General features: G+C 60.1%; 2 protein-coding genes across 3 annotated transcripts; one reads left to right on the forward strand and one right to left on the reverse strand.

The window, feature by feature from the left end:
- Nucleotides 1-772: 772 nt before the first annotated feature.
- Nucleotides 773-18,932, forward strand: CSPG4 (chondroitin sulfate proteoglycan 4). Of its 2 annotated transcripts, XM_052671898.1 has the most exons (10): nucleotides 773-931; nucleotides 7,830-7,993; nucleotides 8,627-12,202; nucleotides 12,366-12,845; nucleotides 13,546-13,722; nucleotides 15,093-15,291; nucleotides 15,394-15,528; nucleotides 15,608-15,762; nucleotides 15,881-16,064; nucleotides 16,465-18,932. In XM_052671898.1, the coding sequence occupies exons 1-10, from the start codon at nucleotides 841-843 to the stop codon at nucleotides 18,333-18,335; spliced, it is 7,032 nt and encodes a 2,343-aa protein (XP_052527858.1). In that variant the 5' UTR covers nucleotides 773-840; the 3' UTR covers nucleotides 18,336-18,932. The 2 variants fall into 2 exon arrangements, with proteins under 2 accessions (XP_052527858.1, XP_052527857.1); XM_052671897.1 differs by lacking the exon at nucleotides 773-931 and having other exon boundaries at nucleotides 7,685-7,993.
- A 2,755-nt stretch (nucleotides 18,933-21,687) lies between these two features.
- SNX33 (sorting nexin 33) lies at nucleotides 21,688-25,401 on the reverse strand. Its single transcript, XM_052671899.1, has 2 exons — nucleotides 23,760-25,401; nucleotides 21,688-22,515 (listed from the first exon to the last, which is right to left on the reverse strand). The coding sequence occupies exons 1-2, from the start codon at nucleotides 25,168-25,170 to the stop codon at nucleotides 22,262-22,264; spliced, it is 1,665 nt and encodes a 554-aa protein (XP_052527859.1). The 5' UTR covers nucleotides 25,171-25,401; the 3' UTR covers nucleotides 21,688-22,261.
- Between the last annotated feature and the right edge of the window lie 65 nt (nucleotides 25,402-25,466).

Consider the following 25,466-nt stretch of genomic DNA (forward strand, 5'->3'; position numbering starts at 1 on the left):
TAGAATTAGCTAATGAACTTAGCGAGCCCCTGACGATTATTCATAAAAAGTCAGTGAGAGAATGGCACATCCCGGGTTTATTTAATGTCTTTATTAATGATCTGAAAGCAAGAGTAAACAACACATTAATTACGGCTGCGGATGACTTGGAGCTGCAAGGTGTTGCAGATGCTGGCAAAGTGGCACCGCGGGCCCTAATGAGGTTGGAAGTAATGCAGTGGGGAGCGAGCTGAGCATCATCCATCAGCAGGATGCGCCCCGGGGGAGCGGGACCTGAGACATCAATGGGAGAGAGGAGGGAGGTGTGAGCTTCACTGGGTCTCAGCAGGAAGCCTGGCATTGGGAGGATGGAGAGAGGAGCCCAGTGAGCGGGGCAAGCTTTGTACACAGTCCCAATGAGGACGCTGTAGCCCAAAGGAGAACCGTTGGCTTGGCACCCCAAGGCTCCAGAACGGGGAGTAAAGCCTTTGCTCAGAGCCGTCATGCTCAGTGTCCAAGCACTGCCTGGCACTCCCTGTCCTGCTGCAGGCTCTTGGCAGCCCCTTCCATGGGCGGCAGCACCCAGAGATGCCTGCTCAGCCCCGCAGTCCCAGGGCGGGCACTTCTGTTCTGCCCTCGCACCGCCCCGGTAGGAACAAGGGCGCTTTGAGAGCAGGGTGGGCCACGGAGCGGGAGGCCTCTAGCCCTTTAAGAGGGGAAATTTGTAATCCGAGCGAATTCCTCCTTTCTGACAGGCGGGAGAGCCGCCGGTCCCTCCCTCGCTGCACTTTATTAAATATAGTAGTGGAGCCGCCGTCGGCTGGGAGCGGGCGCGGGCGGAGAGCTCCGGCCAGGAGCACCATGGCACCCCGAGGTGATCCCCACGCACTGCTGCTGCTGCTGCTGCTGGTCCACCAGCCCCCTGCCTTCCATGCGGGACCCTCAGCTGCAGGTAAGTCCCATCCCAACACCCGCTGCGGGATTCTGTGCTCTGGAGGCGACAGGGCTAGCGTGGGAGGGCACCCAGTGCGGGTGGCATGAGCACCCTTGGGTGCCCGAGGAGCTGCCTGCTTTGGGCAGGGTGCTTGCGGCTGTCCTGCGTCCTGCTGGAGGCTTTACAGGGCAGCGGGTGGGATGGGCACACGTGGGATGCTGTGCTGGGCTGAGCAGGTGGCGTCCCAGGGCACGCTCCTCTCCCTCCGGGCTTGTTCCTTCTTTCCTCCATGCACCAAAATATCACAGCGCCTGGCAAGCGAAGTGGAAAATTTTCCTTTGTCAATGAACAGAGTGCTCTTCTTCCCTCCAGCACTGACCTTTGGGTCCCGGACAGCACTCCCACCTCATGTGTGGGATCAGTGCTGCGCTGCCCAGCACCTCCAAAGGTGCAAACGTTGCCCCACTGTATCCCAGAGTCTATAAGTGGCTGCTGCCAGGTTTGGGCCGGGAGAAGGCTTCCGTGGGCACAGCAAAGCCTGCAGAATGCCCCCAGAGTGCTAACCAAGGGCAGGGCGTGACGGTGGGGATGGGGGGACAACACACACCTCACAGCTGGGAGGAGAGGAGATTTTGCACTGATTTCCCACTGTGTGCAGCCCAAAACAGGCATCGTGTGTGCAGCAGGCATGTGTTGCAAAGGGCAAAGTGCCCCGTGTCCCCATCAGCATTGTCACCCTGCTGTGACTATGGGAAAATCCTATCCTGTGCCCACCAATGTCACCCCAGCACCTCTTGGAGACCCAACCTCTCCTTGTTCTGGACCTCTTGTACCGAAGGCCCCACATGTTCTGAGGTCAGCACTTGGAGCAGCTGGAAAAGTTTCCAGCTGATGGGAAAGAGCAGGAAAAAGTCTGACGGGGGGGAATGCAAACCGGTGTCGTGGGAATGAGGAGGAAAATTCTCCTCTTACTCTTATATTTAGCAACAGAGGGTTGCAGGCAGATATATAATAAGCACATTCCTCAAGAATCACAACTTAGGGTTAAGCTCAGCCTCGAGGAGCAAACGTTAGGGTGCAGGCAGCGCGGGAATGCAGCTCCCTGGGTGCTGGGTGGGGATGTGTGCCTAAACTGGGCTCTGGGCACGGCCATGGGTACAGCTGGGCACAGCTATGGGCACGGTGATGGGCACAGCCAGGCATAGGTATGGGCACAGGTATTAGCCACTGACGTGGCTAAGGGCACAGCCATAGGCACAGCCATGGGTGCAGCCATGGGCACGACCACGGGCACAGCCATGATTACAGCCGTGGGCAGAGCTATGGGCACAGACCTGGGCATGGCCATGGTGTTTCACCTGAGGAGGTTGTGAAAGGAGCCAAGCTTTCTGTTGGCATGCAGCACCTGGGGAAGATGGCCTCAGATAGGGCGCTCACTGCCTGGCTGCTTCTGGGCAGGTGGATGTTGGGCTTCGCCTCTGTTCTCTGAGCTCTACCCATCACCCTGTGACAAAGCCATGTGTCCCACTCTTGGCCCAGCTCACAGTGTGCCCAACGGTCTCTCCTGGCAGACGGACAGACAGGCAGACAGACAGAAAGCATGCCAGGGAAAAGAGAGTGCTGCTAAAAATGGATGGCAGCACAGAATGGCATGGGGGAACCGCCCGGTGGCGCGGCAGCGGTGCCATCACGTGCTGCCAGCCAAGGGGGATGAAGGCAACCTTCATCCATCAGCATGCCCCATGCTGTGACTCACAGCTATTAAAGGAGCCTTTATGGGCCATGAGTCAGTGCAGGACGGGAGCATCCCGGGCTGCTTTTTGCCCAAACCTTATTTTTCTGAGGGTTGTTTTCCTCCCTTACTCACGCTGCCGTGCACACACCTCCCGTGGGCAGCCAGGGGAAACCGCATGGGCACCGCTGGCTGTTTGGGGGCACTTCCACAGCTGGAGCGTTTTGCTGCATCCCCTCCCTTTGGCCAGGAGTGCCCTGTGGGGTGATATCCCGGTTTCCTCCTATGCAGGGACCTCTGGGAGCGGGGTCGCTTCCGCTGGGCCATGGGGCCGAGGTGGCTGTGATGCCTCCCGGGGGGGCCCAGCTGCCCCACAAGGCACCCAGCTATAAATAGAGGCAGGCGCGCCGTTATTTGCTCTATAAACACAACTCCTCGGCTGCTTTCTCATAGATGGGAAAGGCGTGGGGCTGAGAAACCCCAGGCCGGGAGGGGAGGGGGCCCCTGGCTGCATGGGAACGGAGCGAGGAGGGCTTCCAGCATCTCCCCCCATCTCGCTGTTGCCGTGCAGCTCTCGCAGCCCGCCTCTGGCTGATGCATCCCATCTTTCTGGCGCTTCAAAGGCGCTCCGTCCCACGCCAGACTGGGACGCAGCCGCCGGGCAGCCCTCCAGCTCAGTGCTGTTTGTTTGCATCGCTCCGGTAACACGGCCGGGCGGGGGGCACGGGACACCCCACGAGTGGCTGTGCGGGATGGGGGCACGACGGATCCCACATCCACGGGCGGGCAGCGGGAGCGCAGAGCTGGCTGCGGTGCCATGGGCAGGGTGGGGCCGGGAGAGCTGGCAGCCGTGGGGGGAGAAAAAGGGGGAGAGAACAAAATCCGCCTTGGGATGGTTTGGAAACCACGTCCTCTGGGGCTGATACAATATTTCCAGGCCAACTTCTGCTGGCAGAGGGGCTGCCGTGAGCCTGAGTCACGCTGCAGGGCCGTCACAAAGCCCCATTTACCGCCGCTTCCCCCAAATGCTCCCGCTTTCTCCCCCCCCTGCTCTCCTCCTTCCGCTTCCAGCCAGGCCTGAACACCATGCATCCCTCAGAGCTGTCAGCACACGGCGTTATGTGCCTTGAGCCTGCACCCCTCGGTGGGAGAGCGGCCCTGTCCTGTGCGTGGACACACAGACACACGGACATAGGGACACATGGATATAGGGGACACATGGACACACAGGCATTGGGACACAGGGACATGCAAACACAGGAAGAAATGGATGCGTGAACATACGGACACATGGACATGTGGGCATAGGGGCACATGGACATAAGGACAGATGGACATAGGGACAGATGGGCACATGGACATAGGGGCAAAGGGACACATGGACACAGGAAGACATGGACATAAGGACACATGGTCATGTGGACATGTAGGGAGATAGGGACATGAGGACATAGGGAAGGGACAGAAGGACATAGGGACACATGGGCATAGGGGCACAAGAACACATGGACACAGAGGAAGACATGATCACATGGACATCGGGACACGTGGATGTATGGACAGACAGACACGGGCACACACAGACATATGGACACATGGGCACACGGACACGCAGACACATAGATGGACACACAGACACAGGGACACCTGGATATGTGGACACACAGACACGTGGAAACAAGGAGATAGGGACAAGAGGACAAAGGGATGCACAGACACATGGACACAGGGACACACAGACACAAGGACACGGGGATATACAGACACAGGGATGCACAGACACATGGACACAGGGACACACAGACACAAGGACACCGGGATATACAGACACAGGGATGCACAGACACAAAGACACATGGACAGACAGATAGATACAGGGACTCACGGCCACAGGGACATAGGAATACAGGGGCACAGTGACACACACACACACAGGCACACAGACACAGGGACCAACAGATAAGCGGACACAAGGACACACGGACACATGGACACGCAGATACATGGATGCACGCCTGCAGGCGGGACGCAAGCCCACGGGATGTGCGTTGCCAGATGCATGAGGACTGCTGAGGCTGCACACCCTGACCCTTGGGGGTCCCATCCAGCTGTGCCCAGATGCCAGCGTCGTTCATCCTGGCCACACCAGCAGCTCTCAGGCTGGTCAGATCAAGGCAGAACAGCACTGGGGAAGCAGAGGCCAAGCTTCTGGCCCCGTATCACTGCAAAGCAGTGCGGGGTTGGATGCAGGCAGCCCCCCTCCAGCTGTGCAGGAGCAGGGCCATGGCTCTGCCTGACCCTGCAGTCCGTGGGCTGCAGAACGGCATTTTTGTGTGGGAGCCAGGGCAGGAGCGCGGGGACGCAGCTGGGAAGGAAAGAAGGCGGGCGGAGGTAGAGGCGGATGCTGGGGGCGAGCGGGACGTGCAGGGGAGGGCTCAGAGCCCTTCCAAGGGATAATCTCACAGCCAACACCGGGGGTGGTGCAGCCCCCCCAGAATGGGGCGTTATCAGCGTTGGCTCCGCAGCCCTCCCTGCATCGGTGCTTTCCAGCAATCCCTGTTGTGCCTGGAAAGCACTAAAGTGGGGAGCAGCACACGTGACCCTATTGTGAGGTGAGGGAGCAGTGCCCACAACGCAAGGACAGAGCCAGGAGTGGGGAGAAGGAGGAGAAGCCCTCCTCCATGGCAGGAGCCATCCTGCAGCAGGCAGGTGCCGTCACAGCCGCTGCGATGGGGATGGCACCCCAAAGCTCCACCGCTGCAGATATCCCCATTGGGGTCAGATGCTCGAGGCTGGCCCCGTGCCACTCATTTCCATGGCACTAGGATTGGAGCCTGGAGGGGCCCCACACCCCCTGCTCCCAGCAGAGCTGTGTTTGCCTTCGCCTGCCTCGCAGGCTGCTCGTTTCCTTCCCCAGCCATAAATAAAACCGCGCTGTAAATCGGAGGGAATGCACAGCATAATGGAGCCTTTCTCCTCACTCCCTCAGGGCTGTGGGGTGGGCAGGGACCGCTTCCTCCTGCTGGCTGCCCACGGCCCCATCCCTCAGTCCCATATGCCACCCAACTCAGCGGGGCCACCCATGGCAGAGCAGGAGGGATGGGAGCACGCTACCTTATAAAGTCATCCAGCCCCAAGGCTGACGCTGCAGAGCAGGAATGCACCGGGCCGGACACCGTGCACACAGAGCTGCTTGTTTGGGGCAACAAGGAGCCCTCACTCCCCACCTGGTGTCCCACCCTAAAACCCAGCAGAGCCGGCAGGAAGGGCTGCACACAGAGCGCCTTTCAGGTGCTGGGGTGCAGCAAAAGGGCCGCTTTAACACATTCCATCCCCTCCTTGCACACACATGGCCGGCCTCAATGAAGCCTTGTTGAGCAGCCAAGGGCAGTTTCACTCCTTTTTTTTTTCCATGCCCAACATCCTTCCCGCAGTGGGGACCACTGGGACACGGGGTCCCCACGCCCCCTGGGAACGACGCACCTCCCTGCTGCAAACTCTGCCCTAAGCACCAGCAAACAGCCCCAGGGGAAGGGACGGGGCAGGGAACCTGGCCAAGCATCCCATAGCCAGCGCGTGGCCGGCAGTTGGGGAGGGCGCCCAGTGAGCACAGAGCCTTTGCTTGTTCGCCCAGCCCCACGGGAGCAGCGCGCGCCTCGGGTTTGCTCAGAGCACGGCTTTTGGCTTTCCTCCTTGTTATTTTCAATGCAAAAAAAAAAAAGAAAAAAAGGAAAGAACGAAAGAAAGAAAAAGACAGTGCAGCCTATAATCTGCTGGCTGGCTGCTTGGAAAGTGTGACGGGGCCCTGCTCGCCTCCACGCGCTTTGCTACAGGACAGAGCAAGCTGGGAACAGGGGTTGCTCCGCTGGGTTCCCCCGCTGGGGATGAGGAGGTTCATTTGTAGGCCTCAGCCCTGTGCTTTAAGCCTCCCAGCTTGCTGCACAGCAGAGCTGGGTGCCCAGCTGGAAACCACATTGTTTGGGATGGGGGAAGCTGCAAAAATGAATCGCAGCAAATGCTAGGTGGGAACACATTGGGAACCAGCACCATGTCCCCGGGGCTCAAACATGTGTGGCTCAAACATGCCCACATGTGTGGCTGCAAAGGGGTGGGGGTGAAAAGGGAGAGGAAAAAGCCTTTTTGCAAAGCGCTGCATGCAACGTGGTGCCAGGAGCGGGGTGTGTGGGGATGGTTCTGCAGCAGTGGGTCAGAGGAGGACAGCCCGTAACGGCCCTGCTGGGGCTCCTGTGATTCACTGGCTTGGGCCGGAGGAAGAAGGAGCCAAAGAGGCTCATGCCAACGGCATGCACAGGGACCAGGAAATGAGCAGGCTTGAGTAAGATGTGCTGGCAGCCCCGAGCTTGAGGCTCACTGTTAGTATTGCTGGGTGTTGCCCTGCTGCCACCTCTCCCCTGCACAGCACGGCTGGGGGAAGCTGCTCTTCCAGACCCCGAACCAAACTGGGGCCAATGGTTGGAAGTGGTGTTTTAAGGCAAGGAGGTGTGCGTGTCTCCAAAGAGCACCGGCTGGGGCTGCCCCTCAGGGGGCAGCTATAGAGTCTAAATAGCTTTTAGGGCTAGCGTGTCCTCCTGCAGGCCCAGAGCTGAGCCATTGGGATGCACCAACACGTGCTCTGCATGCAGGCACAGTGCACACATGTGCCCTCAGCCCGTTGGCACACCGAGCTGCTGTGAAGTGCAGCTGCACCGTGGCCCCCCCTCGTCGTGCCTTCTGCACACCCTGTGACACATCACACTGCCACATGCCATCGTGCTGAGCCCACCGTGCTCACAGCTACAGACCCTGAGTCCCTTCCAGCAGCAGCTCCTTGCGACCACATGTGGATGGCACACACACGCTGAGCACTCCAGCAGGGGAAATTCAGCACCGCCGTGTGAAATACATACAGGGTTGGCATCGGGGAGCCCGGGCAGGGCACGGCCACCGCTCCATGAGGACACGGCGGTGACAGGGTCACAGAAGACAGAGGGATGAGAACGGGGAGGCTGGAGGGCTGCAGCCTTCGGGCCCCATCGTGTGGCCGCCGGCGGAGGATGCAGCTCCCAACAACGCGCAGCCCAGCGACGGGAAGGCTGCTGGAAGGGGTCTCCCGCTCATACGCAGGGCTGGGACTGCCGCTCCAGGGGTCCTTCCCCCGTCCGACCCTCTCCTTTCCCTTCCCAGTCTCGTTCTTCGGGGACAGCTTCGTGGAGATGCCGCTGGCGGACGCCTCGCGGACGGTGCGGCTGCGGCTCCAGCTGTACACCGGGCAGGGCAGCGGGCTGCTCTTCCTGGCCGCCGGGCAGCCCGATCACCTCCTGCTGCAACTGCGAGCCGGCACCCTGCAGGTCAGCCCCCGTGGGCCGTGCGCCCGCTGCGTGGGGAGGTTGGGAGGGCAGGAAGGGGAATGGATGAGCAGAAGGCGCTGGAGAAATGGAAGGTTCCACTAGCGGCCGCTCCCAGCCCACCGCAGACCGAGCCCAGCCGGGGCGTGGGAAGGGACGAGGACAGAAGAACAATTTCCTCTTGTGGTTACGGTGCTGGCATCCACCAGAGGAAATGAGCAGGGAGCGTCCACGAACCACATCTGAGGCCAGGCAGGGAGTGAGCAAGCTGCTGACCGTGCGTCCCGGGGCCCCCTGGCCAACCCTCTATTAGAGAGGCTCCAGGATGCTGCTTGTGGAGATGTACCCTCCCACCCCCACCCCCGCTATTTCTATATTTTATATAGAATGTATATAAACCTGCTATTTCCACTGCCAGGCTGATGGGGGCTGGAAGCAGCCCAAGCAGTGTGGAAGGGTTAGATGGGGCTGGAAAGTGGAGTCAGCACGTGGCAGAGCTCCTGCATGGGGAGAAAAGGGATGGGGGATGGAGGACCCCACAGAGGCACACAGAGGTGAATGGAGGGACCCTCAGGGATGTGTCCTCATACCATGCTTGAGCTGAGCCCTGACCCCTGTCTGTCTCCTTCCCCACAGGCCAGGCTACGGCTGGGCTCAGAAGAGGTGACACTGCAGTCCCCGGCGGAGCTGCAGCTGGACAACCTGGCTCTGCATGATGTAGAGCTGCTGCTGGAGGATGGCAGGATGACACTGACCATCGATGGCCTCTTCAACAGCTCCGTGGACATCGCGGGGCCCATGCGGGAGCTGGACATCCAGCACGGCCTCTATGCAGGCGGGACAGGCAGCCTCAACCTGCCGTACCTCGCTGGGGTCAGCCCTCCCTTCAGGGGCTGCCTCCACATGGTGACATTCAATGGTCTGGATGTCCTCTCCCCGCTGTCCTCTGACAGCAGCTCCAAGGTCTTCCACCAGGTGCAGGAAGGCTGCAGCGCGCAGTTCTCTGCAGAGCCCGAGGAGCCCATTGGATTCCTGGGGCCGCAGTCCTACATCGCTTTCCCCACATGGGAGGCGAGAGAGGAGGGGACCATCGAGTTTGTGATCACCACGAGCATCACCCAGGCACCCCTCATCTACCACGCAGGGCTGGAGAACGACTTCTTCTACCTGGAGATCTCCAACGGGCGCCTGAGAGGCTTTGTTGAGAAGGGCAGCGGTGTCATCGTCCTGCACAACAACATCTTCATCAGCGACGAGCAGCAGCATTACGTCAAGGTCTACACCGACACCCACAAGCTGGAGATCCTGATTGACTACTATGCCTCATCCACATCCAACCGGGGCATCAACAGCCGCCTGGACCTCCAGGGAAACCTCTTCATTGGAGGCTTGAATGACAAAGCCTTGCAAAGGCTCAGGGCGCACCACCTTGCTTTCACCTCAGTGTGGACCTTGACCAACACCTCATTTGTTGGCTGCGTGGAGGACCTGCGCATAAACCAGCAGCGGAGGAGCCTGCAGGACACCGTGGTGACAAGGGATGTCACAGTTGGTTGTGGAAGGCAGGAGCACTACTGGGACTACGAGGAGGCTTACGAGCAGGACGAGGCACCCACCTCACCGCCGCCTGATGCCTGGCACGGAGCTCTGGGCCTGGCAGAACCGTGCCAGCCAGATGGCAGCTTCCCACCTGCCTTCGCCAATGTCAGCCGGCTGCTGCACGTCAGCCCCCTCATCGTCTCCGAAGGGGGCATGGCCTTTGTGGAATGGAAGCACGCACAGCCCACAGTGGACTTGGGCCTTGCAGGCATCCGGCAGTCCCAAATCCTCTTCAGCATCACCAGTGACCCCAGGCATGGTGAGCTGGAGCTGGACATCCCCGGCTCCCGGAGCAGAAAGAAGTTCACCTTGTTGGATATCGTGAACCGCAAAGTCAGGTACATCCACGACGGCTCTGAGGGCCCCATGGACCAGCTGATGCTGGAGGTGACAGTGACTGCCCAGCAAGGGATCCCTGAGTGCCTGCGGCAGGGGCAGACCTACCTGCTCCCCATCATGGTCAACCCTATCAACGATGCCCCGCAGGTGATCTTTCCCCATGGGAACCACATGACAATCCTGAAGCACACACGGAAGCACCTGACCATGGACATCCTGCAGGCCCTGGATGACGACACGTCCTGCGACGACCTTGAGTTCCAGCTGCACGGCGGGCAGCAGGACGAGGGCTATGTGGAATACGACTTCCACCCCGGGGTGCCCATCGAGGAGTTCTCCTGCAGGGACCTGGAAGCAGGCAACGTGGTCTACGTGCACCAGAGCGGAACAGACTTGCAGCTCACTTTCCAGGTGAGTGATGGCACAGTGCCGAGCCCCACTGCCACCCTGAGGATCCTCGCAATAGAGCCCAACATCCGCTTGCACAACAACACTGGGCTCGCCATCTCCCAAGGAGGAGCTGCGCGTATCACCACGGCCAACCTGTCCGTGGAGACAAATGCTGTGAAGCAGCAAGTTGCCATCCTGTACAGCCTCACAGAGCCCCTCAGGTACGGTGAGATCAAGAAACAAGGGAGCACAGGAGGGGAATGGAAAAAAGTTGAGTCCTTCCACCAGCAAGACCTGGAGCAAGGGCGTATCCAGTATTTCAGCACAGATCCAGAGCACCGGCAGGAAGATGTCACAGAGAAGCTAAGATTCAGTGTCCAGGTGGGACAGAAGGTCTTGCCAAACAATACCTTTACCATAAGTATTAAAAGAGCCACCATTAAGATGAAGACCATGGTCCCCCTCCAGATGAAGAACAAGCGGCACAAAAACATCACCAGTAGAGAGCTGGAGGCAATGCTGGAAGACCCAAACTCTGCCCCAGTCCCCTTCCACTACGTGATCATCCAGGCTCCCAAGAAGGGGAACCTGGAGCTCCTCAGCAACAGGCTGACTGAAGGCTTTGGGTTTACCCAGGACGATCTGCAAAGAAATCACTTGAGCTACAGTGCAACCATCAGGAATGCTCAGCAGGCTGAGGACAGTTTCCAGTTCCGTGTCCATGCCGGCGAGGAGCACTCCCCTGTGTACACCTACACGATTGGCATCGGTGGGGACCCCAACGCACCCGACCTGACCAATATGCTCCTGACCGTGCCTGAAGGCGGGCAGGCTGTCATCTCCAAGGACCACCTCTTCGTGCAGAGCCTGAACAGCATGGACTACATCTACGAAGTGATTGAGGGGCCGGCACATGGCAGGCTGGCTTGGGCTTCATCCCTTGGCTGGCCCTCTGGCGAGGAAATCACGGAGTTCACCAATGATGACATCCTCCACCGCCGGCTGCTCTACCAGCACGATGACTCTGAGACCCTGGAAGATGATATCCCTTTTGTGGCCATCAGGCAGGGCGAGGGCAGCTCCGAGCCTGAGGCAGAGGAGGTGAGAGGTGTTTTCAGGGTCTCGATCCAGCCTATCAATGATCACACTCCTGTCCAGGTGGTGAACAAGGTCTTCAACGTGGTGCGCAATGGGCAGCACCTGCTGACGACGGACGACATCGCCTTCACTGACAAGGACTCTGGCTTCTCTGACACGCAGCTGGTGCTGGCAAGGAGGGACATCTTGTTTGGCAGCATCGTGTCCGTCGATGACAGAAGCCACCAGCTCTACCGGTTCACCCAGGATGACCTAAGGAAGAAAAAGATTCTCTTTGTCCATTCTGGAGCAGACCGGGGCTGGATCCAGCTGCAGGTTTCCGATGGCCTCCACCAAACCACTGCCCTCCTGGAGGTACAAGCATCAGAGCCCTACATCAAAGTAGTCAACAACACTGGGCTAGCCATCCCCCAGGGGAGCCGAGGGAGCATCGATTCCTCTGTACTCAGCCTGGAGACCAACATGGACATCAGGTCAGACGAAGAGATACGGTTCCTGGTAACAGCTCCACCAAGATGGGGGACTGTGCTGCGAGGGGAGCAGCCGGTCATGGCCTTCTCACAGAGGGACCTGCTGGCGGGAGAGATCTCCTACCTCCACAATGGCAGCAGAAATGCCCGGGATGAGCTCCAGTTTACTGTGGAAGCAAACGAAGTGGCAGTAGAGGACACACTGGCCATCACCATCTTCTTGGACACCCACCCCAGCCCCCTGCACGTTGTCAACAACAAGGAGATACATGTCTTCCAGGGGGAAGCTGCTGAGATCAAGGAGGAGCACTTGCTGGTTAGTATCATTTTTCTAGCCCTTCCTCCCTGGCCAGCAAACCAGGGACCCCACGTAACACCCACCTGTATGGAGAAAGGACTTGTGTCCATCTCTGGCTTTGCCCAAAGGAACAGATGGGAGTCAGGCCCCTGCTAACACTATGTGTTTTCCATGCTCTCAGGTGACCCATGAGGAGATCCCACCGCAAGATATCGTCTACCTTGTGAGCAGCCCCCCGGTCTCTGGCTTTCTGGTGATGGTTCAACACGGCCAGGACTCAGATGAGCCTCCCAGCCTGGACCCCATCCAGTCCTTCACTCAGGAGGACATCAACAGCGGCCAAGTGCTCTACCTGCACTCCAAGCCAGAAGAGGAGCGGGACCGGTTTGTCATGGATGTGACGGCTGGGGGAGCAGAGCCACTGGTGGGGGTGGCTGTCAGCCTGGTTGTGCTCCCTGCCACCATTCCCCTGGACATCCACAACATCACCGTGCGGGGAGGAAGCTCCTCCACCATCTCCACAGCTGTCCTCAACATCCGCAGTGCCTACTTTGCAGCCCTTGACGTGGAGTTCAGGGTGCTCCAGCCTCCCCGCTTTGGCACCATCCTGAACAGCCAGCGGCCCCAGGATGGGGGGCTGCACAGCTTCACCTGGAGCGAGGTATGGATTGCCCAGAGGGTGGGCTGAGCTCCTGCCCTGGTGCCACCAGAAGGCTGGGGAGGGAAGTTGGGCTCTTCCTCTTCTCTTTCTCTTCCTCTTCTCCTTCTCTTTCTCTTCCTCTTTCACTTACTCTTCTCCTTCTCTTCCTCTTTCACTTCCTCTTCTCCTTATCTTCCTCTTTTTCTCCTCTTTCTCTTCCTCTTCCTCTTTTCTTTATCTTCCTCTTCTCTTTCTCTTCTGTTTCTCTCTTCTTCTTTCTATTTCTTTCCTTTTTATCTTCCTCTTCCTCTTCTTCTTCTTTTCTCTCAGAGATCTGCCCATAGGAGGGGCTTGGAATGGCCACGTCTGGCATGGTAGGGTCCAGCCCAAGACCTGAGATGGGTTTGTATGGCCCTGGGGTAGGGATGCCCCAGATCTACTGATGGACACCCAGCTCCTGCATCCTCCCATAGAATCACAGAATCATTACGGCTGGAAAGGAAGATTAAGAACACAAACTTCAACCCACTCCCACCATGCCCACTGGCCATGTCCCTCGGTGCCACATCTCCACGGGTTTTGAACAGGGACAGTAACTCCACCACCTCCAGGGCAGCCCGTTTCAATACCTCACCACTCTTTTGGAGAAGAAATTTCCCCTAACACCCAACCAGTTATCCTAACACCCAACGCGGTTCCTTCACCTGGCCCCCTCCTGCAGGTGCAAAGCCAGCAGATCCAGTACCGGCAGGACATTCCCCGTACCCAGGCCGACAGCTTCACGCTTGTGGCCAACGCCTCGACCTCCGAGAGGCAGAGCCAACCTGGGACCGTCTTCATCACCATCCTGCCCCGCAGCACCAGGGGGCCACAGCTGCGCACCAACGCCGGGCTCCAGGTAATGGGCACTGTGCTGGGGGCGGCTCCTTCCCTGCTCCTCCTCTGCCTCCTCCTCTTCCTCCATATCCTCCTCCTCCTCCTCCTCCCCTAGCGATGCTGGAGCTGTCCACGAGGTGGGAGCATCGCCCACTCCAGCCGCTGCCTGCCGTACAATTTAGGGAATACCAACTCCTTGGGAATAGCACGGCGCTCCTCTCCCCATGCCCCACGTCTCCTAACCCCTGGCCTTCCTCACCCACCCCAGCCGCATGCACAGCCAGGGGGCTTTGGGAAGGAGGCTCCGAGTTGCAGAGTTGCCCAGAGGGAGGGGGATGGAATGCCCACCCAAACCTGCAGGTCTCCGTCCATAGGCAGCCCCCCCCGGACACACATCTCTGGCTGTGCACACACTGCAAATCGCCTTTGTTGTGCATTAAGCCCTGATCTGCCCCAGCTGTGCCAAAATCCCCTGTAAAATCCTCACTTTGCCTCCTCCTCGCTGGTTTCCAGCCAGCCTGGCACTTAAGGACCCCTGGCTCGCTCCAGCCACCACCACACTGCAGAGATGCCAAAAGGCAGGAAAAGGCCCCAGAACAATTTCAGCAGCACAGCTCCATTCTCGGAGGGTTTGGAGCAGGGAGCACATCCCAGCTGAGCACAAGGAGGGGCCAGGCATGTGTTTGTGCTCTCGGGAGATGACTTCAGCGGGTAAAGGTCATGGGCCCGGCATGGAGATTGCACGCAGCTTCCCTGCTGCACGCACACAGCACCGGGTGTGGAGTCCATGTGGGCAGTGCAGGGATTGCAGCTGTAATAACCCGGGGAGGACGTGGGGCACAGCTATATGGGTCAGAGCTGCTCAGCCCAGCTGCATTGTCCTGTTCTGCATCACTGAAGCTGCCCTTCCCGGCCTTGCTCCTTGCTCCCATGGGGGATCTGATGGATCTGATTTCACCGCAGGCACCCACACCCACTCAAGAAATGCGTGGGGAGAGGCCAGCTGGAAAGCACTGTGCTAACCCGATGCTGGGACAGGAATAATGCCGCAGTCTGCGAGGCTGGAGTGTGGCAGAGGATTAGCTACAGGGTGCATTGCTGCCTCCTGCTTGCCTCCATCCCCTACATGCTTTGGGCTGAGCCCCGGGCACCAAAAACCCATGGCAGTGGGTTAAGCTGCAGGTGTGGCGTGGCAGCAGTCCTGGGCACTGTGCCCCATGAACGTGCTGGGGAACAGGCGTGGGGCAATGAGGGCTTGGGCAGAGGCCAGGAGATGCGTGCATCACCCAGCAGTGCACAAGGAGCTCTTGTACAGCTGAGATGTGCCTCCCTGTGCAAGGCACGCGGCGCTGCTGGGGTGTCCAGCCGGTCACGGCCTCTCCTGTCCCCCAGCTGCGGGAAGGCACCGCTGCCACCATCGGCCCCCAAACTCTGCGTGCTGAGGATGAGGACAGCCCGGCGGCCGAGGTCACCTTCTCCATCCAGCCTCCAGCCAACGGCAAGGTGGTGCTGCGCTCTGCGCCCGACACGGCGCTGCGGAGCTTCACGCAAGCGCAGATTGACAGCGGCATCGTCCTCTTTGTGCACCAAGGTACTGCTGTCCCCATGCTCCGTGCCACTGGAGTGGGCGCCGTGCCCTGGTCCTGCACCAGGGTAGGGTCTGCCCTGTGTCCCAGCTCCGTGCTCTCTGCAGGGCCCCTGGATGGAGGCTTCGCCTTTGACCTGTGGGATGGTGAGAACCTGTCTCCCGGGCACTTCTTCCTCGTCAGAGCGCACAGACAGGAGCACATCAGCCTGGCCAAGAAGCAGAGCCTCACCCTCTGCCCAGGTGAGTGTGTGGCTTGGGGCAGCAGCACTCAGGAAGCCCAGAGGAGAAAGGCTGATGCCCATCCTGATTTGTTTTCCAGGTGCCCTGCAGCCCATCACCAGCGAGAACCTGCAGGCATTGAGCAGCAGCCCCGCCGGCCCTGCTGCCTTGTACTACAGCATCGAGCAGGCGCCGCGCCTGGGGCAGCTGCGCACCGCGCATGGGGATGAAGTCAGGAACTTCACCCAGGCCCAGGTGGAGCCCAGGCCCAGCTCTCCAACACCATCACAGCTCGGGGTCCTGCCCTGACAGCCCCCTATCCTGAGTTTATTTTGACACTACGCAGAATTCAGTGTGATTTTCTTCCTTCTAGGTGGATGCTGGGATGGTTTTCTACCAGCACGAGATGCCGCAGAAGCCCTTCTGGCTCACCCAGGATGCCATCCGCTTCCGCGTGGTTGCTCCCACCACCATCTCTGACTCCTTCATCCTGCTGGTGCTGATATCATTCGAGGCAAAGTGTCCCCAGCGCTCGACTCAGCTATGGAGAAATGCAGGTGAAAAAGGATGGGAGGCAAGAAGGGACAAGCAAAGGACAGACGAGCTCTCCTGAAGTTTGCACAATCCCCCTGAAAGGGGATGAAGTTGTGCAAACTTCAGGAGGGCTTGTTTGTTGGAAGAAAAAGCAATATTCTATGCATGGACACTGATAGTGCACCAACCAATAGCTAGCAAATTGCATCCTCCCTTTGGCTGCATATAACTGCTTTGAGTGATGTGGTCTAGAGCAGTCACAGGCATGGGCTGATAGTTGGACTGGATGGTCTCTCCAACCTTAATTCTGTGATTCTGTGGTTCCCCTCATCATCTTGCCAAGCTAACAAATCCCATTTGCCCTCCCCATCGCTTTGCAACTCTTCTGCTCTGACTGAGCTTTGGCTTCCCCTTTTTCCCCAGGTCTCCATCTTGTAGAGGCTCAACGGGCAGAGATCGGCACCTCACTGCTGGATGCATCCAACCTCCTGAGCCAGATCCCAGCCCCCGAGCAGGACGCACACGATGTCATCTTCCTGGTGACGGAGCTGCCGGTGCACGGACAGCTTTGGGTGGCTGATAGGCTGCTGGAGCGCTCACAGCCCTTCTTCCTGCAGTCAGACCTGGCTGCTAGACGCCTGGTGTATGTGCACCATGAGAATGGTGGCACTGAGGACCGATTCCAGTTCAAGGCTTGGCTCCGGCCGCGGGCACAGCGCTCCATCCGTCCTCCCCAGGAAGGGCTGCTCATCTCCGAAGCTTTCAACGTGACGGTGAGCAGCAGCAGCCAGAAGCCCCCGCAGGTGGTGAAGCAACAAGGAGCACTGCGGGCGCTGCCCAACTCCACCATCACCTTGTCCAGGCAGCACCTGGACGTGGCAGAGCCGCATGGCTCCCCAGAGGAGCTGGTGTACAGCCTGCTGCACAGCCCCCAGACCGGACACCTGGCCGACGTGCGCAGCCCACAGGTGCCCATCAAGCGCTTCACGCAGGCGGACATCAATGCGGGCCACGTGATGTTGGTCACTGCAGCCCGTGGTGCACAGGAATCCCTGGTGCTGAGCCTGTCTGATGGCCGGCATCCACCTGCCCACATCTCTCTGGAGGTGGTGGTGCTGCCCATGGGCAGTGCAGAGCCGCTGGAAGTGCCGCAGGAGCTGAATAGGGCCATGCTGTCCCCAAGGCACGTGGCTCCGCAGCTCGGCGAGGGCGATGCCCTTTACACCATCACCACAGAGCCGAGGTTTGGCCAAGTGCAGGTCAACAGAAAGCCAGCACAGGGCTTCTCACAGGCACAGCTGGAGCGCGGAGAGGTGACCTTCACCTTCACCAAGCTCACCTCATCCGAGGACAGCTTCCAGTTTCTCACCAGGTCACAAACGATGAACAGCACTGGGGTGGTGAATGTCACCGTCCGTGCCTTGGTGACAGCGCGTCCGGGCAGCTTGTGGCCCAGGGGCACCACAGCCCTGCTGGATACCAGCACGCTGGATGCCAGTGAGCTGGCCAACCGAACCCGCAGCATCCCGGTCTTCAGGCTCCGCCAGCCATCCCATAGTAGCCGCCTCATCAGGAGACCCCGTGCACCAGGACAGCCCGCTGTCCCCATTGAATCCTTCAGCCAGAGGGAGCTGGAGCAAGGGCTGGTGGGGCTGGAGGTGCTGGATGACGGGGACGCAAACCAGCAGCACCCACACAGTGACAGCTTCACCTTTGAACTGGTGGCTGCTGGCGTGCCACCAGCACTGGTGTCCCTGGGGTACTTCACCGAGCCCTACAATGCCTCTAAGTCCTATGGTGTCACCCTGCTCCTGGCCCCACCAGCACCATCGTCCCTGGTGCCACAGCCACAGGGCACGGCACGGAGCAGCCTCAATGCCAGCGAGCCAGGCTCTGTGCCCCCACCCACCAGCCCCAGCCCCGGGGAGGGCGGCACCTTCCTAGGCTTCATCGAGGCCAACATGTTCAGCATCATCATCCCCATCTGCCTCATCATCCTCCTGCTGGCCCTCATCCTGCCGCTGCTCTTCTACCTGCACAAGCGCAACAAGACGGGCAAGCACCACGTGCAGGGCTCACCTGCCTCCAAGGCCAAGAACGGGGCTGTACCGGAGCAGGAGACCTTCCGCAAGACGGACCCCAACCAAGGCATCCCCCTAACGACTGTCAATGCCCTGGATGGCAAAGGCACAGCTCCGCCACCGCAGGGTGCCGGCGTGCCAGCTGACCCCGAGCTGCTGCAGTACTGCCGGACATCCAACCCTGCCCTGAAAAACAACCAGTACTGGGTGTGAGGGTGCAGGGCGGGGGCACGAGTGGTGGGAGCCCCCCAGAGCATCACCTTCTCCTCCAGGAGAGCCGGCATCCCGTGGGCGCTGCAGGACCTGGGGGTGGGGGGCTGCCAGCACGGCCACCCAGGACCCCCCCCATCTCCATAGTGCTTTGGGCAGAGGGGCAAGTGGGCGGGGGGGGGGCGAAACGCCATCAGGGAGCGCTGCCATCGGGTACGCATTGGGGGGACCTGAGATTGGCCGAGGTGCTGGGGGTGCAGGTGGGTGAGAGGGATGAGGACGAGCAGCTTTGCACCGCGTCAGGCTCAGGAATGGAGCTACCCAAATCCCCCAGGGCTAGGCGGGTTGCAGTGACGGAGCAAAGGCTTGGAAAAACCCCGTGGCCAACGCCAAGGGGATCCAAGGAGCCCCCGCCCACCCGGAGAAGAGAAATGAGCAAAACACATCGTGCTGCCTCCAAAGACCCAGAGCAGCCAGGGCTGCACACCAGGCCAGGTGCCCCCAGAGGCACAAAGCTGGAGGTGGGAGCGGGCACGGCTTGGTTTCCCGCTGTATGCTCCAGTCTGGTAAGGAGTGCACGGAATAAAGTGCCTTTCCCGAGGTGCAGCCGGTCTGCCTGAGCCCTGCCAAGCCGTGAGCTGCAGTGCAGTGTTTGGAGGCGGCGTGCCGAGCCCCGGCCTCTTGCTCAAGTTTTCCCCTAAGCCCTTAAATAGGAATGAGCCGAGGAAAAACTGAGCGCTGCGCTCAGGATGGGACCCAACAACAACACACCGAGTGGCTGCGGCTCCTTGCCACAGAGCTCTCCTGCTCTCTGCGTGCTGCAAACCGGGCTGAGATGCTCCCTCAGCACTCCTTTCATCTGGGGTCAAACCCTCCCAAAACAGCACCCCGGGGCTGTGAGCTGTGCTGTTTGCAGCCTTCCTGGCTGTGTTTATGAGCAAGTTTGCCTGCCCTGCCCTGCTGCTGGAGCAGCCCATTGGGTGCCGGGGGGAGTCCTGCCCTCACCAAGCCCCGTGCAGGGATAGATGGATAGCAGCTCAGCAACTTGCAGGGTGGTGCTGCTCCCCAAATCCAGGGCAGCTCTCTGTGCAGAGCAGAGGCGTGCCGGCTCTCCCTCCCTCCTGCATGTCACCGTGACTCCGTGCTGTGCACGGCTGTAGATCAGCTCTGCAACAGGAGTGGGTGCTGCGGGGCAGGCACTTGCCTCACCCCGAGGGATTCAATGGGAGGAACACGGCCTACATTCGGGAGCAGGGAAAGCAAGGAGAGTTATTTTGGAGGCTTGTGGTTCCATCCCCTGCACGATATCTGCTCACCGGGGTCAGGAGAGGACAGGCAGCAACCTGGAGGAGCCGGTGCTGGGTGTGCTTCTGTGAGGCCAAGTCGTGCTGGTGCAAAGTCCCAAGCAGCATTCAGGGCACGCAGGACAAGTGGATGCAGGGATATGAGGGTGGGAGCCACGAGCCCCATCCCAGCACAGGAACCTGCCCTCCTCTCGCCCCATGTGGGAGCACTGGGGGGGGGGTGCAGGCTCTGCTGCAGCCTGGATGCAGGGCTGGTTTCCAGGTGCTGCCGCACGCAAACATGCAGGCCAGCAGGTTTCCTGCAACGCCCAGCTGGGCTCAGGTTCCTCGGAAGGCTCCAGCAGCTCTGCCCGCACACAGGCACGCCGCAAGCCTCACTCCCCAGGCAGGGCTGGCTGCACAAAGCATTCCAGCAGCTGCACGGCACGCAGTGACATGCAAGGCAGCTCCGGCCCCGTCCCCAGCTCACAGCCAGCAGGCAAGCAATGGGGCCTGAGCTCTACGCAACAACACACCCAGAAACAGCCACACACCTCCACGTCCAGCAGGCTGAATGCACTGCCGTGCTCCCAAAATATGCGAGGCACACAGGGACGACGAGGTGCTGCTGAGCCCCAGCTGGCACGCTGTGCCCCACATGCATCTGCCTGCTCCTGCTCCCTGCACACGGGCGCTCCCGGCACTGTGTGGTGCTGCCAAACCCAGCCCTGCCAACCGGCCCGGCGGGTTCCTTGGCCCTGGCAGTGCTGCTGGTGGCACGGGGACATCGCCATCTCACTGCCAGTGCGTCCTGCCTGGGCTCAGCAAGTGCTGCAGTGTTCTCCTGTGACAGCCTTCAGGCCAAAGAGAGGCAGGAATAGGGACCAGGAGCTGTGAGCGTTCTCTGTTGTGTTCTCCCTATTTTGAAGGCTTCTTTGGGGTCTTCCCAAGATCAAATTTGTGATCTCCCATCCACAAACCTGGTGATGGTAGTGGCAGGGTCTGTCCCTGCATCCACCCAGCCCCACGGTGAGCCTGCAAAGCCCGCACCAGAATTCCCAGCATCTGGATCTCAATAGGGAGAATGGCTTGGGATGGGGACTGCAGTGGTGAATGGCTTGGGATAGGGATCCCAAAAGGAAACGGCATGGGATGGGGGCAGGGGTGGGGATGGGGTGGGGTGTATGTGGAGTGGGATGGAGCCAAGGTATGGTGGGCATGGGGTAGAAGAAGGATAGGGTAGAATGGGACCAGAGTGGGATGGGGAGTAGGGAGGGGGGAGTCAAGATAGGAAATGGATGGGAAAGCATAGGAACAGAGTAGGATTGGGATGAACTTTGATAGGGTTGGAATGGGATGAAGCCAAGATAGGATAGGGACAAGGTAGAATAGGGATGAGATGGGACGGGAATGGAGAAGGACGGGATCAGGCTGGGATGTGGGCAGGGTGAGATGGGAATAGGGTGAGATGGGAATGGTGTGGGACGGGGTTGGGGCAGGGTGGAGCCAAGGTAGGATGGGACAGCGTGGGGTAGGACCAGGTTGGACTGCGGACAGGGTGGGGCAGGATGGGGACAGAGAAGGATGGAGCCAAGGAAGCACGGGGACAGGGAAGTATGGGACCAGAGTAGGCTGGGGACGGGGTGGGATGAGGATGGGGTGACACGGGATAGGATGGGGATAGGACAGCCTGGAGATGGGGTGGGATGAGAATGGGATGCAGGAGGAAGCACATCCCTCCTTGAGGCCGTCATGCTGTCCCTGTGGGGAGGGATGAGGGGGTCAGGGACGGCCGAGCGCAGCGCGCTGCCTTCCCAGCACAGCAGTTATCCCAACGCCGGCCCGCACGCTGGGGCTAATTTTAACCCTGGAGCCTGGCCAGGCCGGCCCGACTTCCCTTGCTGTGATTTATCCCAACCATTTCCCTTCACAAACACAGCTCTCGTGCCAGCCCTGCGTGCTCGCCGCCGGGGATGCTCGGGAGGAATGCCCAGCGCCGTGCCCCCTCCGCAGAGCCCTTCCTCTGCTTCCCAGCAACGTCCCAGGGACAGAGCGGGGGCTGAGGAGGGAGGTTTCTACTGACGTTTTTTATTGAAAACGCTGTGGGCTGGCTTGGTTTTTTTTGTTTTTGTTTTTTATATCCTTTTTTCCAGTCAACAGCAGTGCTTGAGAAAAGAGATTTCCGTTGGCCTGCGTCTATTTAAAAACTGGTAAAAATGCTGCAGAAACATTTGCGAAAAATGGAAAATACTGGGGGGGGGGGGGAAGGGGGGGAAAAGAAAAAAAAAAAAAAAACCTCTTCCAAATAAAGACCTTTTTGTGTTTTCTTTCCCATCAGAAAAACTTTCATTGTGCAAAATGTCGACCGCTTGGATTTCTCCTCCCAGTGAGCCACAGTGCTTCATGAGGACGGGTTTTTGGAAAGCTAAAAACCACAGGCTGGTGCCACAGGCACACGTGTCCATCTGTCCCCTGCGAGCACACACGTCCTCACCACAGTCCTGCAGCCAGGCTGGAGGAAAGCCCAAAGGTATTTGGTCACTAGCGTCACGAGTTCCCACCCGTTCTCAGCCCTGCCAAGCAGAGATGCTCTGCGAGGCCGTGGCTGGAAGCGGTGCGATGCGGGACAGGCGGCAGGCAGGTGTGTTAGAGGTTGTCATACATGCGCAGCGTCTTCTCCAGCTGCTGGCTGACACGCTGGTAGAAGATGATCTGCTGCTTCAGGTAGGACTGCATCATCCTCTTGAAGTCGGCCACGCGCCGCTCGTGGAAGTGGTTCATCTCAGCCTGCAGGGCGAAGCCCACCACGCGGCAGCGCTTGCGAATCCCATCCGCCTCCTCCTGGTCCATCCGGCCCTCGTCGCTCATCCGCTGGCTCTCCTTCACCTTTGCAAAGGCTCCTGGTGAGGCAGGGGAGAGGTGAGAGCCACACCGGCGCCCTATGAGCAGTGCTTCACCCCGTAGCACCAAAGCTCCGGGCTTCGGGGATGGAGCTGAAGCTTTCAGCGGGCTCAGCAGCAGGCAGGCAGTATGCACAGCCCACATCTCAGCCCGCTGTTCCTGCCTGGGAACCGGAGAAACTTTGCTACATAGCACAGCAGGGCTGATAGCGGGATGGAACAGCTATCGTGGGAGACAGAGTGGGGCAGGACACTGCTGACTGCAGCATCCCGAGTATGCCTGAGATGCAGCTGATGCTCTGACAGCAGTTTTTCCCCTCCTTCCACTGATTTTTATAGCTCAGTTTCGAAAGAATCCCGCCTGGCTCTGGCCCTGCATTCCTCCCTGTCCTCAGCACAGAGGTTGTTTGCCTGCAAACAGGATCCGGCCTCCAGCGGTCGCTGGGAATTCATTCCCTCTCCCTGCCCCTGCCGGCAGTGCAGACCCGAGGTCCGGGAGGAGGAGGAGGAGGAGGAGCCCTGAGGAAGCAAAGGTTGGAGGCCAAATCCTGCCTTCCGCTCGGCCCACGCGGCCTCGCTTCCGGACTGGATCCAGCCCGTAGTGGTAAACAAAGTCAGGAGAGAGTGCAAGGAAGCAGCCAGGGCTGCTCTTTCTCCTCGTGCTCCTTGTGGGGCAATGCAGAGACCCAAAGACGCCAGCCAACACGGACATCCCCTCCCTGGTGTGGCCTGGGAGGGGTGTGTGGACTTCGGCCCCGCTCCCACACCCAGCCCTGGGTGTGCGTCACACCCGGACAGAAACACAGGGCTGGCCAGCCCTGAGAAAGCACCCAGCAGAGGCCCTTCCCTTCTCACGGAACACGCTGGGACAGATGGGATACTCTGGTTGTGGCAGCAGGCTGCGGAGCCCACTGACCTCTTCTCTAATCTGCGAGGATGTACTCGCAAAGAATTTGGCTCTGGTTGTGCTGAGCATATCCAAAACCTGATCCTAAACCGGGCAGCCCCAGCAGCACCTCCAGGGCAGGGGTGATGAGGGAACATGGCCAGGCGCGATGGTCTCCATCCCTACCCCATCCATATCTCCATCCCCACATCCATCACCGTCCCCCGTCCCCACCACTGCACAGCAGAGAGCTGCGTCCCCATCCCGCTCCACACATAGTGCCACCAGGAAGGACCTGTAAGAGCTGGTCTGGCCTCATCCCCAAGAGAGAAGCAGCCCTCCAGGGGAGCCCCCTTACCTTTCTGGAGGTGGATGATGTCTGGAAAGTTGGAAAGGAGCCCTTGATACAAAGAGAGAGTGTCCAGCATGAGGAAGAGGTCATTCTTGGGCTGCTCCGCAAACATCTCCCCCACAGCCTCGTACGTCTTGCCCGTGTGGGAGATGGCATTGTTGAGGGCATCTAAGCTGTAGGGGGGGTCCATCTGGAAGGAGTAGCTGATGGCTTGGAAGGCATTGCCCAGCTTCTGGAACTCCTTGCGGAACCCCCCCACGTGTTTGCGCACCAGCTCGGAGGCCACGTTGGTCAGCTGCAGGACGCTGTCGTCCATCTTCTTGCTGAAGGCCTTGAAGGCGTCCACGCGGTCCTCCACGTCCTGCAGGTCCTGGTGCTCGGTGGGGATCTGGATGGTGAGCAGGAAGCTGGCGCCCACCATCTCGTCCTTCTCAGCTCGCCTCTTGCCCAGCTTCCACTGCTTCTCATCGCGGCAGCGGAGGAAGTGCTGGAAGCCCTCGTACTGCGACAGGACGGGGTGGCTCGTCATGTGCTCCATCCACAGGATCAGGCGCCGCTTGCGCTTCTCGATGAAGTCCTCCTCGAAGCGCCCCGTGGCCTGCTTCTCGGGCAGGTGGGGCACCGAGATGATGGTGAACTTGTGCAGCAGGCGGTTGTAGAGCCAGTCAAAGTGCTTGTAGCGCCGGTACACGGGCGAGTTGAAGTTGCTGGGGGTCAGCTTGTAGGAGATGTAGCTCTTGATGCCCTTAAATTTGGTCTGCTTGGTGGGATCCTCCACGGAGCAGATGAAGGGGTGCGGGTTGGCTCGCCACTGCGGGCCCTTGCAGCCCATCTCGATGCTGTAAGCCTCGGCGATCTTGGACATGAGGGGCACGTCGCCAAGGATGAAGGCCTCCACGCCCGAGCGCACGAAGCAGGAGAAGCGGTTGAGGTTCCTGCCCACCACGCTGCCCCTCTTGGAGGAGCCCACGCTGTCCTGCCTCTCCAGCGTCGGCTTGGCACGGGGCGCTCCGTAGGGCTCCGGTCCCGCCGCCGGGTGCCCGTTGGTGCCGGCAGCGCCGCGGGGCTCCTCCACCACCGTGCACGAGTCGTCCCAGTCATCCCAATCGTCGTCGTCGTCATCCTCGAAGCTGCCGTGGGACGAGAGGCCGGCGGGCGCCGCGCTGAAGCCGTGCAGGTGGCCGGGCGAGCCGGCGGGGCTGCCGGAGCCCTCGGCGTGCCCGGAGCCGGCGCGAGGGCGCACGATCTCCACGTAGGAGGCCGGGAAGAGGCCGGTCTCGCCGCGGCTGTTCCGGCCCTGCAGCCAGCCGTCCAGCGAGCGCTCGCTGAACACCACGAGCTCCTCGTTCTCCTGGATGCTGATCTCCTCCTTGTTTTCGCTCTGGAAGTTGTACAGCGCCCTGCCCCGCAGCGCCATGGCACGGCCTCCCCGCCGTGCGGAGCGGCAGCGCTGCGTCGCGGCCCCGCGCCCGGCTCACTGCAGCGGGGCCCGCGCCCCGCAGGCGGGCGGCATCCCCGGAGCGGGACCGCGGGGCCCGGGGGAGCGCCGTGCCGGCCCCATGCCGCCGCGCCGCTCCGGGCTCCCGTCGGCTAATCGGCGGGGTCGCCGATGGACGTATTTACGTCTCTCTGGAAGTTTGCCGCCCGCTCCCCCCTCCCTCCTCCTCCTCCTGCCTCCCCCCTGCTCCCCGCAGACCTGCGGCGGGACGGCCG

This window comes from Tympanuchus pallidicinctus, unplaced genomic scaffold, assembly GCF_026119805.1.
Source record: "Tympanuchus pallidicinctus isolate F22 unplaced genomic scaffold, pur_lepc_1.0 scaffold12, whole genome shotgun sequence".
In the NCBI taxonomy this organism is placed as follows: domain Eukaryota; kingdom Metazoa; phylum Chordata; class Aves; order Galliformes; family Phasianidae; genus Tympanuchus; species Tympanuchus pallidicinctus.

What these genes read in the sequence shown, in the direction of transcription:
- CSPG4 (XM_052671897.1), top strand. Translation starts at nt 7,700, where the DNA reads ATGCAGCTCCCAACAACGCGCAGCCCAGCGACGGGAAGGCTGCTGGAA. An exon ending in TGCGAGCCGGCACCCTGCAG is followed by an intron (nt 7,994 to 8,626) that starts GTCAGCCCCCGT and finishes CCTTCCCCACAG; the next exon opens with GCCAGGCTACGGCTGGGCTC. An exon ending in GCACCAACGCCGGGCTCCAG is followed by an intron (nt 13,723 to 15,092) that starts GTAATGGGCACT and finishes CCTGTCCCCCAG; the next exon opens with CTGCGGGAAGGCACCGCTGC.
- SNX33 (XM_052671899.1), bottom strand. Translation starts at nt 25,170, where the DNA reads ATGGCGCTGCGGGGCAGGGCGCTGTACAACTTCCAGAGCGAAAACAAG. An exon ending in CATCATCCACCTCCAGAAAG is followed by an intron (nt 22,516 to 23,759) that starts GTAAGGGGGCTC and finishes CTGCCTCACCAG; the next exon opens with GAGCCTTTGCAAAGGTGAAG.